Raw genomic sequence first — 14,428 nt, 5'->3', positions numbered from 1 at the left:
CGACTCTAGAATATCCCATGAACCGTCACCCGCAAAATTCAGCTTATTCTGCCACATCACGGACTCACCTTCTTCAGGGTCTCGCTTGTGCCGGAACCGTCACAGCACGCACCCAGTTGTCTCTGTCAAGTGCCGAATTTGCACGCTTTCTGTGCCTCTGCATAAGTCAGCATGCTGCGTGTCAAAAATAGGTTTAAGTAACGTAGTTATGACGAACCGGCGAAAGCGAGGATTGACACGAGTGCGAGCAGGGTCTTGGTGAGTTGCATTTTAGACGGCCGATAGGTGGAATTACTACCCTTAGAGTTTGAAAGAATATTGCGTCAAGCTTCTCGGGGTTTGCTGTGGTTCGGTGTGCCAGGATCCTCGAAAGCTTAATGAGAATAGAAGTTATAGACCCGGGAAGAAATTGTCAGCAAAGGACGACTTTGCGGGTTTCGTGACTTTATATCCGAACAACATCCGTACGCGCTATGCGGAACATCTCCAAGGATTCTTGTCCAGTCGAGTTCATCTGTCTCAGAAAATGTTTCGCGTGGGCTTCTCTCAATACTGCGATCAAACTCACAACAGTGCAGACGAGAGGTGCTTTGAAGCGCGTGGCTGTGACAATCAAACGCCGAAAGGTGAAGACTCCACGTGAGCTCCGACGTATCTCCATGTGGTCTTGAGCAATCCGCGCGGTAGCGAAGCAAATACCCGGGGTACCCCAAGTTTTCGCATTGCGTTCGGAGCTGTAGGCCGAACTACTCAGACGTCATGTTACGAACAAGGCAGGGTTTGCTAGCTTGCGACTAAGGTAATGGCATGGGATATATACCTGGTAGGGCAAGGCAAGAAATTGGCGTTCGACCACGTAAAGTCATGAGAAGAGTAGATTGCAACATTTCTTTGTAACATTTTGACACCGGTCTCATCTTTGCCTCTTTCTTTTGGTGACTGTACTGAGCCATGGGAATTATATTTGTTGTATCCCCATTAATCACATCACTCCGAGTCTGCAACATGTTTCATAGCGTGAGAACTTCCTTGAACCTCTCGGGGCATGTACGTTAGACAGCTAAGTGGGAGTGGTCATGTGTTCTTTCACCTTGGCAACTAGCAGTTGGAACCGTCATTACCACGGAGCGTATGACGCGCGGAGATGAGGCCGATGCTAATATTAACAAAAAGACTGGAATGTAGTAAGAGTGAGAATAAGGTGACTGTTATCTTTCAGGCTAATGGCCTCCGTGGTGTCTTCTGTTGAGACAGAATCCGAAGCCATGGAGGGAGAATGTGTGCAAGTAGGTTTCGAGAGCGCAAGCGGACAAAATCGCTTTCAACAAAAGTGTGGAATAACCAGATGAGCGACGTCCAAACTATAGAAGAACTGAACAAATCTTAGAGCAAACACACTATCACTGCAATATTCAACCCTGTCAAATTCCTAGAGAGTTCATTTCGGAAACGTCGCGATTAATTGACCAGACATCTGCTGAACTTGGTATTTTGACTGGATCGATAAGAAAGAAGTACACCGACAGCCGGGAATCCGGGATCCCTGTCACCCCAAGAAGACTTGGTATTAGCTGATGATCATCCCTTTTGGGCCCCTCATACAAAGTATATACTATGGAACCACTACAGTCGCAATTCCCTCGCCCAACTCCTCCTTGACATTCCTTACTTCCACGAACTCTGTGTGAAGAGATGTGCCACCGTCAGGCTTATCACGTCTGAAGAACCCAACCACTCTTCCACGCACAACGTGCCCGTTCATATTTCTTTCTTCAGTCTTGGGCTCCGTCCAGATATCCGCCACCCTCTTTTCGTTTGGCGGCAGAGGCGCGGAGGGTGAGACCAGGACCGTAGGTCGCCCGGCAGGGTCCAGCGAAATGCCGTGTTCGAGCTCAATGACCCTCCGTGCCACGGCAACTAGCGTCGCCATCTCCCACAGATTCTCTCGCGGGAGCCCGAGGATGGGCATCAGCCGGAGTAATTCCAGCCGCGTCTCCAGATGACGACACGTCGTCGTAAAAAAGAACAACATTGGCGTGTACCCCGTTTCGAACATGAACTTGGACGTTTTGGCATGGACGCCTTCCATCTTCGAGTGTTCTGATATTTGAACGACCATTTCGGCGAGTTTTTTTGCTAGTTGGCTGTAATTTGGCACGTACTTGTCGTAACCCGTCAAATTGTTAGTAAACGCCATATTCAGCCAAATACGGCAGCACTCGTATCGAGTGGAGAGGAAACCGCGCAGCATGTTCGGTACGTAATCTGGTTTTTCCTCGAAAGCCTTAGTTGTGGGCGAGGACGTGTATTTGCTTTGGTTGTTCAGCTGGGCGAAGAGAATGCTCCACCGGTCGAGCATACTATTGACGTATTCTTGCCGCGCTAGTAATTTCGGGGGAACGCCATTTCCCGTTGGCGACAGGGAACGAAAAGGATATCCTTGCTTCATGAGCTGGAGAGTTTGGCAGTAGAGATCGTCAATCATCAACTGGGCGTCTTGGAATGAGGAAAAGCTTGGGGGCATAGGATGTTCCAGTCCGCTCAGGTCCGGGAAGTCGGCCTTTTCGCCGCTGAAGAAGAATGAGTACTCTGTGAGGCGTCGGAAAAGCGGGAGAAGATGCTCCTTGGTCCAGGGGAACTCGCTGTGGGTATTTCGAAGGAGCGCGACCCCATGCTTGCAGTGCTTAATAGCGGCTTCGCGCCCAGACTGCAGAAATTCGATGCAGATGAACAGGAGGCAGACAAGCAGGACCGTGGGGTGCTTGTCCTGCGTCTTCATGCCAATCAGCTCTCTCATGGCCGCATTGTAGTGGCGCACAGCAAAGCTGTAGTCCCGCGGGGCAACGATCTCGTCAGTCCCGGTGTGGAACTGCTCATAGAGGTCGCTGATGGCTAGGATGGAGTGCGTTACCGCCGGCTCAAATGTGCTGAACTGCATGACTATGTGCGTCCAGAAGTAAGGATCCACGGCCCCTGAGAGGAGCGGCCCCACGGCTTCAGCAAAGTATTGCAGAGCGCGGTTGTCGCTTGGAGAACTGACTCCCGGAGAGGCGTGACTTGGCTGGACCGTCAGGACCACAGACGGACCCGAACCCGGGGAGCTGGATGAGACATCTGTCAAGTCGGCGACGTGTGGGTAGCCATCGCATTTGCGGCCAGTCGCGGTACAACGCTTGCAGGATGGTCTGCTCTCATCGCACTTGATTTTACGTACTCTAGCGAGCGTTAGACGACGCGCCAACTCATCTTGAAAACCTTACTCTCGGGCTCGTCTCCCGCAACCCAATCGGACGGCAATAGATGGAACTTACTTGCAGGTTAAACATCCCGTCCTAACCTTTCGGCTACCTTTCCGAGCCATAGTTCCGCTAGAAACACAAGACAACCGGTACGAATATCCGTAAAGGCTCGAGCCAGCCTTGTTGTCAGTCTGTTGGTCTCAAGTCCGAACCAGCCACTGACGTGGTGCGCGTGCCGGTCAGGGGCAAATGACCGTTGGACGCCCTCGGTGAGCGGGCAGCCTGATGAGAAAGAACTTTGGGAGTCCGAGGGCGAGGTGCAGGAATGCGAGCGGAGACAGCCCGAGATAATATCTGTGCCCACCAACCTCGGAAGACAAATTGTGGGATACGCCAGGGCGAAACCGAACCCACCAATGTGAGCGTGAGATTCCCAAAGAATCCCTGCCGTCAGCATGGGGTAGGATTGAAAGCCCCGCCTAGGACGCGGTGTAGCTGATTGTCTAACCCAGTTTGGGCCTAACCGATTTCACAAACAGGCTGCAAACGTTTAGGCAACGATTCAAAAGAAAATTGTCTTGGTGTGACGGTTCATCGTCGAAGCATTGATGACGGGTGTAGCCGCAGCTTGCTCTAGCTCATCGGGAAGGTCATAGTGCTAATTGATTGGATCATTTGGTGGGAACACGCAGATTTGTTCCTGACTTGTTGAGTGGATACAGGCATCGGGGTTTGGATCTTGGTCTCGTCGGAGGGGCACTAGTTACCTTTGTCGTGATAATTGAGCGGAAATGTGAACGGTTGTGTAACAGTCTTTCGGAAGTGAGAGGTGGCATCACGATCCGACTAAATGAAGACTATGAAATCTGGTAACGAAATCTCTATAGCTCCATGTCAGCTACATGGCCCATAGAAATATCCCACATAGTTGGTCTTCCATGCGTCGCTTCTCTCCATGCATCCGTCGATCTAACTCGACCTGCGTACGCCGCCAAGATCCCGGGTACCAGATCTTGCCTCCCGCAATCTTCAAGACGGGTAATTAGCGGGACCAAGTGAGCATCTAGGATAGTCGGGCCAACAGCTTGGCCGAAAAGCCATACGTCTCCCTCGTGATAAGTGTCGCTAATCTCACAAAAGACCTCCAATACTTTGGACTCTGCTAAGACTACTTGATCGGCTTCTAGCGCACTTTCCATGTGTTTCTTGTGGCTGCACTGTCCGTTAGCTTTCTGATCACATATGCAAGTGCTGCAGATTGATTGCGCGAACTTACAACTCGGCTTTGAATTGCAATGCACTCCGGTAGTCCTCGGGAATTTTACCAACTGTGCTCAGTTGCTCGGCAGCAATATTGGGAACTCCGTATTCGCGGGCTTTCTTATCAGGTACAGAGAGTGAAAGGGCTTGGATGTCGTGCATCTTGGCCAGACGTAATCTGATTTGCGCTTCGTGTTCTCGCGGCAAGAGATGGGGATACCGTTGGCACAGCCAGTAGGAGATTTCCAGAGAACTTGTCAATGGTCTGTCGAGACTTTCCCCTGTCAGAGTTGGAACCTCATAAGAGTTGTTATTGTCAGAACATTTGCTTCTGCTGGTGGTGCAAAGAAAGACTACAGCTAATCAGGCTGAGAAAGCAATGGGTTTCTCACTTGGCCCTTCGGATTGACTGTCAAAAGATAGTCTGCAGAGAGATTCTCATTTCGGTGTAGATTGACCAGCGCGAGTTGCATGTCCAACTTAAGCTTCCCCGAACCTCTGTGCCCAAATGCACACGTGAGTCTAGTCATGATGGAGTACAAAGAAAACGGGAAAATATGAAGAGTAAAAGCTGATCGGTTATCAGCCACGGCCGCGGCTTCCTCAGTGGTCGACATCATGCTAGTAGGATGCGATTGGAGCAGAAACCCAACCTCCATTTGATGGATGGAGGATCAACAAGCCATATATAGATGTTTGAGCATGCAATCTTCGGCAATTCTAAATCGGGCTGTAGGCAACTGTCTGACATGCATACTCTAAGCGGGGTAGCGATTTTTCAACACCCGATGATTGGTGATGAGTGACGGAATGCATCCAGACTTCACATCACTCCTTCTGGATCCGGATTCGCGATGTGCTTTCCGAGTAGACGACAAATAGCATCAATGGTAAATTCTTCCATTAGGGTTCAAAGTTGCCACAGAGACATAAATGAGGCAGAGTGTCCTGATTTTCATGGTTGATTCACAGAAGACACCCTAATCTCATACTTCCTGCTAACCCCTGACTGATTTGAAATGAATCACAATCTGAAGCCACGCCGTTGAACTGACAAAGAATCGAGAGAGGTGACGAGGAGTTTCTATCGGGGCCAAGCTCCAAGCAAGTTCGTTGGAACTAAGACACGTATCAACGGGGAATAGGGACGGGTCCGCGCGCACCGGTCGTTGAGAACTAGACCACTTTAGTGTTTGCGCCCAGTAGGTGCCATCTTCACGCATTTGGAAAATTCGAAATTGTTGTGGTAGTGACGTCGACCATTTCAGGACGCCCATAAGAAAGCCAGACGAGGCGCAAAGTCACATCAAAACTTTACTCGACTACAGCTTCCCAGACCAACTTCACAATCCAATTCCGGCTGCCCGAATGGAAAAGCAGCATCACCATATGACGGCAGCATCAATCACGAATGAGATTAAGCCAGTCGGCTCGAGTCTCGGCTCTGCATCGGCTTATGATAGCAATTCAATGATACCCCTCGCATACGATCTCGTCAATACGCCAGAGGGTATTTCTACCTTGGTCGACTATCTCAGCGGACTGCCCAATGACGCGGTCCCATCGCATTATGTTGATCTCGAAGGCGACAACCTGAGTAGGCATGGCATCATATCCATCCTCCAGCTATATGTGGCTCCGAAACAACATACATACCTCCTCGATATCCATGCTCTCGGTGATAAAGCTTTCTTGACTCCGGGCGAGAGATCAGGCAAAACAATCAAGGGGTTCTTGGAGGACCCCAACGTAAAGAAGGTCTTCTTCGATGTTAGAAACGACTCAGATGCTCTGTTCCACCACTTCAGGATCGATCTGGACGGGATACAAGATCTTCAGCTTATGGAGTTCGCCTCACGTTACAACAAGGCAGGATTCCTCAGCGGATTAGCAAAATGCATAGAGAGGAATGCCCCATTGACGCCCGAAGAAATCTTCGCCTGGAGAGCTGTCAAAGTGTTGGGACACAATCTGTTCAACCCACAGTCGGGCGGAAGTTATGCTGTCTTCAACCAGCGACCTTTATCTCCGGATATTCTTCGCTACTGCATCCAGGATGTCCAATACCTGCCTCGTCTCTGGGCTGTGTACTATCAAAAGCTGGGAAAGGATTGGAAGCACGCTGTGGAGAAGGAAACGAAGAATAGAATCCTGAAATCTCATGCATCTGACTATGATGGCCAGGGCAGGCATATGACGGAGCCACCTGCTGATTGGGTTGTGAGAAACCCAGAAACCACTGCTAATATTCACACTGAATCAACTACAATTACGAGATACACGTAGCATCGATTTCAGTGGAATGAATGGCGGGAATCATCGGCGGTAGAAAATTGTTTGATCGGCAATTATGAAAGTTCTCTCGTCATATTTCTGCGTTGCATGCATTTGGAGTTGTATTTCAGGCAATGCGGTTGAAGGCCCCGTGCTAGACAGCCAGACATGCGAATCTTTGATGTGCTTGGGCATCTGATTATCAGCCGGATGAGGCATGACGGAGAAGGGATAAATCTTGAGAATGAAGAAATCATGTTCTATTCAGCAACACCAAATTTACTGAGAGTCCGTAGCTTTGCTCCATATCTCCAGAGCAACATAGGCGCTGGCACACCAATCACCACTGCAATGATGGCTAGCAAACTCCCACCTAGGCCATAGCCAAGATTCCTGAACAACGCCGGGACAAACAGTGGGAATGCGAATGCAAACATGGATCTCATAAAGCAACAAGCCGCCGAGGCCGAAGCAGTGTGAAGAGCATAGCAATCGGCGATGTAAGCCGATATGCATTGGTATGATACCATGCTGCTGCCGATAGTGATGGCTATGCCCACCTACAGATGGGCAGTCTTAGTACGACAGACCAAATAGTGTTGGGGATCAGGTAGTATTTCTTACGTTGGGAAGCATGAAGTGCATCTTGTTTTGCGCAGTCCAGGCGAAAAGCATCATCCCACAGGGCGTAAGAAGAGAAGCGGGGACCATTAATGGAATGCGAAACTCCGGGACTCCCTTCCCATCCTTCTCAATACCTCGACGTCGTTTGAGTCTTTGATAAATCATGTCCATTGTTGGGGCGGAGATCAAAACACCGATCAATGCTCCGACGGCAATAGAGATGTAGTTCAGGCTCGCTTGCCCTTTGTGCATGCCATAGTAATGCTCCCACAGTTTCGGAAAGCTAGATATGATGAGATATAGTAGTCCAAAATTGAACGCCTGATAGAGCGCGAGGCTTTGTATAATGGGCTGAGTAGCGAGCATGATCCATGGGCGAGATAGGCTGGTCCCGAGGATGACAGCGAGTGTGCGCTCCTGCTTTTCCCACTCCGTTTTAATGGACGAATCATTGTAGAGCTTACGCAGTCGCTTGGCCTTCAGGTGCAAAAGTCGTGGGGCATATGTCTCTCTGAGAAAGATAGAGGCGATGACTTGCACCGTGAAGTTCAAGATTACCACGGACCAAAAGGTCCATCGCCAGGTAGCGTATTGAGAGATATACCCACCCGCTGCATGTTCAGAGATCATTAGATTTGCACTTAATGTACTTCAGTGGTATCTGGGTGATCAACGTACCAATAGGGCCGACTGCGAGTCCTAAAACGGGGGCGAATTGCATGAATGCAATTCCCTTCCCTCTCTCCTCTGGCTTCCAGCAGTCAGCTAGTACGCCACTGCCCATCTGACGAAGGTGTCAGCATTTCCCACAACCTTTCAGAACCAGAAAAACATACACCTATAGTCGCACTGCCGCCTATTCCAGCAAGGAAGCGAAATGCCAGGATCTGCTCCTTTGATGCTGCAAACCCGCAAAGGGCAGTCGAGACAATGAAGATCAAATTCCCAACTCGTACAATAGGGGTTCGACCCCATATCTCCGAGCAAGGAGACAATACGAAAGGTCCTAGTGCGTATGTGAGGAGAAATATTGAGAGCACTAATTGCCGCTCTACCTCATTGGTGATGTGCAGGTCGTGGCTGATCGGTCCTAGAGCTGGGGCGGCTATCGATGAGGACAGGGGAGATAGGAACGCGAACGATGATATGATCAAAGATGTCTACGACTTCTGTGAGCTTGTGCTAAATATCTTGGGGTTTGCCAGAGTGATACTGACTGTCCATTTCTGTCTTCGGTTCCAGTTCTTGGGATTTTCTGAGTCTTCCGGCCCATCCCAAGTCACCTACAACAGCGTATTATCGTCAATCCAATGCAGCTAATGTGTATCGATCCACAGAGGCTTACAGGTGAGTATGTAGAGATGCTTCCGTCACTGCTTTCGTGTAGTCTAGATTCCGATGTTGAGGGCGTGGCTTTGGCATCGCTGTCATGTTTCTTTATGGTTTCATCTTCGCACAAGGTCGTCAAAGAGTTGAAAGAGAAGAGAGCTGGTCCTAGGGCTTGTTCAGTATCCTCGTTGAAGTCTTGTCGAAGATTCATGGCAAAAGTAGCAAGGAACAGAAAAGTGCCATTAAAGATTGGGTGAGGGAGCACTGTCGAGATGATCTGGCCAAGACTTGTATCACCGAGATTAATCTGCCACCTGAGCACTCCAGACTCCTTATACTACCATGCCACTGACTTCCGTGGCTTGATGTTCACCACAGGTCATAGCATATTTACCATCTTTGACATGGATCAATGATACGGGCCGCAATCCGCAACTTCCCCAACCACATCTAGGGCTGAGCTAGACACTTGGGCGTATCTCAGCTCTATGGAGCCCTTCGTAAAGCTGCCCATTCGGGCCTTTCGGAGGCTCTCGAGGTCAAGCCATCGCACAAAGAAGAAGCTCAGCGCAATGTTCCGTTCCCCGGCAAGACGGTGTAGGCCGAGCAGGGGAGGGACCTGCTTTTCCCCCAGACAAACTTCGAGCGCGCTACGATTCCAACTGGCGCGAACTATCTCACGCCACGGCCCGAATGGCTCAAAACGAAGGCCACAAGCGCAGTTCCCCGTGTTTTACCCCTGTCCTGGGCTCGGACCATGAATAATCGTATTGTTCAAATCTCGATGCCCAGTTTATGCCACGAGATTTATGGAACCCAAAAAGTTCGCTCGACACAATACATTGTCACCAGAGATAAAAGAAAGGTCCATCCAGGATTCGAACCTGGGCTTACGGAAGGAACTGATTTTTGGATCAGAATCCGACGTCCTAACCAACTAGACTAATAGACCATTGATGACTGAGAACTGCTTCTCGCTGGGTTTGTCGCGCGGTTGCGGCGTTTATGTTGCGTGTGGTTGGGGGCTGAAGCCCTCACTGTGGACACATCGTGAAGCGGATCTCGGAATCGTAGCAACCTCAGAGCTGCAAGTTGGGCATCTTGGCTCGAATTGTGGAATCCTTTTAAACATTCGACATCGAAAATTGGAATGAAAACCTCTACTGGATCAAAGGAGTTGGCAGGAGTCGTTCAGTTCCGAGTACCCGGGCTTAGTTGAACAGCAAATCCCAAACATCGCCGCAAAGCAGAAACAAATGTTCTTCTCCACATTGCAGAGGCGTTTCGCTGTCAGCTGTGCTACCTACACGCGTAGCGCTGAGCATAGAATTTCAGCTCGACGCCACAGTTCCGGGGTGACAGCAAATCTCAAAGAGGAATCTGGTCACGCGACGCAGCCGTGCTTTTCATGTCTGATGGTGTGCTCTGAAGATGGGAATAACATCATTTGTGTAGGGTCATTCAATGGACTCAACAGTTATGAAATCTGCACTGCCTTGCACAACGCTAGTGCAATTTACGTCGACCATGCCTACTTGATCCAATACTAACAACAGAGTAAATCTGGCCGCATCCAAGCTCTGCATCTTAATCGATGCAACGTAGCAGAACAGTTACGCTCCTCGTCCGTCTCAGCTTACGGTAATGCTTTGTTACAGCGACGATCACGGTAGGTGCTTCAGGGAGCTCCGTGGGTCCTGAGCCATTGCCACAAGCTTGGGCTAGGTCAAGCATACATGAGAAGAGCGACTAACAAACAGAGGTGAAGTAACAACCCTCTTAAAATAATAACAACAGACGGAAACAGGTTTGTTGTGTGGAGTGTCCCTCCAGAAAGTAAGAGACACGCCAGTCATGGTACTTGACCACATTAAGCACGTGATTTCACAAGATCCACTGGGCGATTGGTTTAGTGGTATAATGACCGCTTAGCATGCGGTAGGTCCTGGGTTCGATTCCCAGATCGTCCATCTATTTTTGCAAATTCCATCATCTTTGCTGTCCCCGTCTGTTGGGTGTCACCTTTTTTCTGCCATTTTCAACATTCTCATCAAAAAGGAAGTACGGTACGGCAGAAAGCATTTTTGCAGATCCTTTGGGATGATTGGGGTCACACCCGGAAGGTTAAATGCAGTGTGTGGTGTACACCAGCCGGACGTCGATCACCCTCCCACCCGCGCTTGGAGACATCTCGAAAGGGACGTGTTCTCATGATCCTCCGAAATTCAAGGGGCACGGTTCAGACTAAATCACTTTATTTTCTTATTTAGAAACCAGAGTACTTTTGTTTAGCTTGCACGATCAGACTTCACCCGGACAGCCGCCGCTAAGTTGAACCTCGAAAGCTTGGCGATCAACCAGATTCATTAATATGGTGCAATATCCCGGCTGGATGCTGCACCGTTCGAGCTTCTGGCGCTGCACCTTTGTCTACTATCGCGTCTCATCGTTGCAGCAACGTGATCTCGACATGGTCGGAACCATTGCTGCTTCCTAGCCTTTGCGGAGCTCAGTGATGTGTCCCGAGAATCTTTCCTTCGCGGTCCAGGCTGATGTCTCCGGTGCCTTACTTTGCTTATATGATCAATTCGAGTTGCACTTGCACCTCCAGGTATTAATAACCGTCTCGTGAGGTGGGCTAGATAATGGACTCACCGCCGACCCAGACCCAGCCCACTCGAAAAGAAAAAGGCATGATCATGTTTCCCTCCCCAGCGATCCTTTTTGTCTTAGTTTCTCTAGCATCCGCTCACAGCCGAGTGACAAATTTCGTAATCGACGGTGCATCCTACCAAGGCTTCAACACACGATCCTCGAACCCCGACATCCTCGCGGCATGGAGCACGACAATTAAGAATGACGGTTGGATCAGCACCGAGAGCTACGGTAAATCTGACATCGTTTGTCATATCAATGCGACCAACGCTCAGGGCCATGGACCCATTGCTGCTGGTGACACCATTGACTTTCAATGGCAAGGTTGGCCCGAGTCACATCACGGCCCAGTCATCACGTACCTTGCTTTCTGCGGCATTGACAGAGGGTCCTGCGAGTCCATCGACAAGATGAAGTTGAGCTTTTTTGCGATCGACAAGGTCGGACTGGTTGATCCGAATGCCAATGCCACGAGTTTTGCGACGGCGTGGGGAATCTGGGCGAGCGACATCCTTATCAGCAATAATGCGACCTGGGCGGTGCAAATTCCGCCGAAGATCCAACCTGGTTACTATGTGCTTCGACATGAGATCATTGCACTCCATTTTGCTAGGTATCCAGGGCAGGGCGCGCAGCACTATCCCCAGTGTATCAACATTGAAGTTACTGGCGGCGGGAGCGACGAACCCGCTGGGACGTCGGCCGTGGATTTGTATCAAGCGGCGGAGGATGGGTTGATCTATGACATCTCCCAATCGCCCACTGGAACGTACAAGATCCCGGGGCCGACGATGTACACTGGCGCAACGGCTTTCGTCTCTCAGACTGGGGTGCTGGTCCGTTCATCGACAACTGCGATACCCGGCCGACCGATCGCAACTCAGATTTGAAGAAATCGAGCACAGGAATCGTCGCTAGGTCGGAGGCGTGACTGATTGATGAGTATCTAAAAAGCTCGTTCTTCTGTCGTTCTGGGTAGAAATGGGGCTGGTGGAGACGCGCAGGCTGGATGCTGTCGGTGTGTCACAATAGGGCGGTAGCTAGCCCATGACATGTTGCGTAGAGTTTGACACAAAATGACACAGATCGTCCAGTTTCTTTATCCTAGATCCATATATACTGTCGTGAAGGGCGTTCAAGGCGTAGAAATATGCCAAGCGATGGATGTAAATGACGGCTAACCGACTAGACAACCATTGCTGCTGATTGTTTCCATCCATAGCTGACGCTGCGTCGGTGCGGTACCCCCGGTTTCGGGCGCATTTGCCGGAGACAAGGTCCGGGGCCAACGCCTTTGCCTATCGCTCTTCACTCTCCTACTTCAACCCAATTGCGTCTGCCATTTGCAATTCACTGAGACCCATTGGCTCTCTCGAACAAGTTATCTCGTTACTCTTGTCTTGAATCTCGTAACAGCAGTCATTCTCACCATGATTGCCCGCCTGAGGCCAGTAATCATGCCCATTCCCCGCCGGGTGAGGTCACTCTCAACCGCGCGGGGTTCCTTATCTGGACTCAAGATCAACACCGACCGCCTTCAAGAGTCAATTCATCATACATGCCAATGGGGTGCAGCGCATCGATATGGAAAGTGAGTTTTCTTAATTCCAACTCCTTTCAACAATCAAGTCGGTCTTAACGCTTACCATCATGACGGCAGGGGTGCAACAGAGACAGGCATGGCCAGACTGGCGCTGTCCGACGACGATGCTCGCGTGAGAAAATGGTTCGCCGATGAGGTGGCAAGCCTTGACTGTGAACTTGCAATCGATGAGATGGGAAACATGTTTGCGAAACGTCAAGGAGCGCTCAAATCTTCCGCTCCGATGACAGCCATGGGGAGCCATCTTGATACCCAACCCCGCGGGGGCAGATACGACGGCATTCTGGGCGTTCTAGCCGCCGTAGAGGTGATGAGAACACTAAAAGACAACAACTTCAAGACGCAATTCGATGTTGGCATCGTCAATTGGACCAAGTAAGTGTAACCATCACCTCGGAAAAAGCCGCATAATGCCTGACGAAAACCAGCGAAGAAGGCGCCCGTTTCCCGAGATCAATGATGTCCTCCGGCGTCTGGGCAGGTGATATCCCTCGGGAAAAGGCCTGGGACTTGGGCGATATCTTCGACCCTTCTGTGACCGTCAAGTCTGAGCTGGAGCGACACGGCTACATCGGTCCGCTCGCCTGTTCAAGCGACGCATCAACTGGTTACCCTCTGGGCGCGCACTTTGAGTTGCACATCGAGCAGGGCCCCATCCTCGAGGAGAACGGCAGGAAGATCGGCGTCGTGCAGGGCGCGCAGGCGTATCGCTGGTTCACCTTCACCATCACGGGCCGCGACGCACACACGGGCACCACGCCGTTGAAGTCCCGCAGAGACCCGTTGCTCGCGGCGTCCAAGATGATTGCTTCCTCCAACGCCATCGCAAAGGAGCTCGGGGCGCTGGCGTCGACAGGTGTTCTCAAGATCCCACCCAGCTCGTCGACCAACACCATCGTCTCGGAGGTTACCTTCACCCTTGATATTCGCCACCCCGAAAACGCAGTTGTCGAAGAGGTGCAGAGGCGTTGCATCGAGTCGTTTGAGAAGATCGCTGGGGAGGATGGCCGCGGGGTCGAGGTGCAGTGGACGCTCGATACCGATTCGCCCGCGGTCAAGTTTGACAAGGAGTGCATCCAAGCCGTGGAGAATGCAGCGATTGGTCTTTTTGGGCCGGACGGCTGGCTGCCGTTGACCAGCGGCGCGGGGCATGACAGCGTTTACACGAGCAAGCGGTGCCCGACGACAATGATTTTCGTCCCTTGCAAGGACGGTGTGAGCCATCACCCCGAGGAATATTGCAGTCCGGAAGATTGGTCAGTGGATGCGCCCTTGGTGTCGTGAGAAGTGTGAGCTAACTTTGCTGCAGTGCGAATGGCACTCAAGCCCTGCTTGAAGCCGTTGTAAGCTACGACCATCTGAGAGCTAGCAGAAAGTGAAGTTGTATGAGAGGTCTTGAGAAGGAGTAATTGACAGAAAGCCATTGGAATCATCTTTTTGACAG

General features: G+C 50.7%; 4 protein-coding genes across 4 annotated transcripts; 2 read left to right on the top strand and 2 right to left on the bottom strand.

Moving 5' to 3' along the window:
* Window positions 1-1,612: 1,612 nt before the first annotated feature.
* On the bottom strand, window positions 1,613-4,661 carry CPAR01_14477 (uncharacterized protein; the record flags this gene model as incomplete). The annotated part of the gene is made up of 3 exons (XM_060498728.1): window positions 1,613-3,215; window positions 3,338-3,718; window positions 4,516-4,661. The coding sequence occupies 3 exons, from the start codon at window positions 4,659-4,661 to the stop codon at window positions 1,613-1,615; spliced, it is 2,130 nt and encodes a 709-aa protein (XP_060342789.1).
* Window positions 4,662-5,888: 1,227 nt separating this feature from the next.
* Window positions 5,889-6,785, top strand: CPAR01_14476 (3'-5' exonuclease; the record flags this gene model as incomplete). The annotated part of the gene is made up of 1 exon (XM_060498727.1): window positions 5,889-6,785. One exon carries the CDS (start codon window positions 5,889-5,891, stop codon window positions 6,783-6,785), a length of 897 nt encoding a protein of 298 aa, XP_060342788.1.
* A 248-nt stretch (window positions 6,786-7,033) lies between these two features.
* On the bottom strand, window positions 7,034-8,937 carry CPAR01_14475 (major facilitator superfamily transporter; the record flags this gene model as incomplete). The annotated part of the gene is made up of 6 exons (XM_060498726.1): window positions 7,034-7,333; window positions 7,398-8,008; window positions 8,076-8,181; window positions 8,234-8,557; window positions 8,615-8,680; window positions 8,743-8,937. 6 exons carry the CDS (start codon window positions 8,935-8,937, stop codon window positions 7,034-7,036), a joined length of 1,602 nt encoding a protein of 533 aa, XP_060342787.1.
* A 2,434-nt stretch (window positions 8,938-11,371) lies between these two features.
* CPAR01_14474 (hydantoinase/carbamoylase family amidase) lies at window positions 11,372-14,363 on the top strand (the record flags this gene model as incomplete). The annotated part of the gene is made up of 5 exons (XM_060498725.1): window positions 11,372-12,217; window positions 12,659-12,972; window positions 13,042-13,359; window positions 13,413-14,240; window positions 14,294-14,363. The coding sequence occupies 5 exons, from the start codon at window positions 11,372-11,374 to the stop codon at window positions 14,361-14,363; spliced, it is 2,376 nt and encodes a 791-aa protein (XP_060342786.1).
* Window positions 14,364-14,428: the final 65 nt, after the last annotated feature.

This window comes from Colletotrichum paranaense, assembly GCF_030867605.1.
Source record: "Colletotrichum paranaense strain IMI 384185 chromosome Unknown Scaffold_15.1, whole genome shotgun sequence".
NCBI classification, from domain to species: domain Eukaryota; kingdom Fungi; phylum Ascomycota; class Sordariomycetes; order Glomerellales; family Glomerellaceae; genus Colletotrichum; species Colletotrichum paranaense.
Note: the sequence above shows the minus strand (reverse complement) of the source record. Positions and strands in the feature narration are given on the sequence as shown.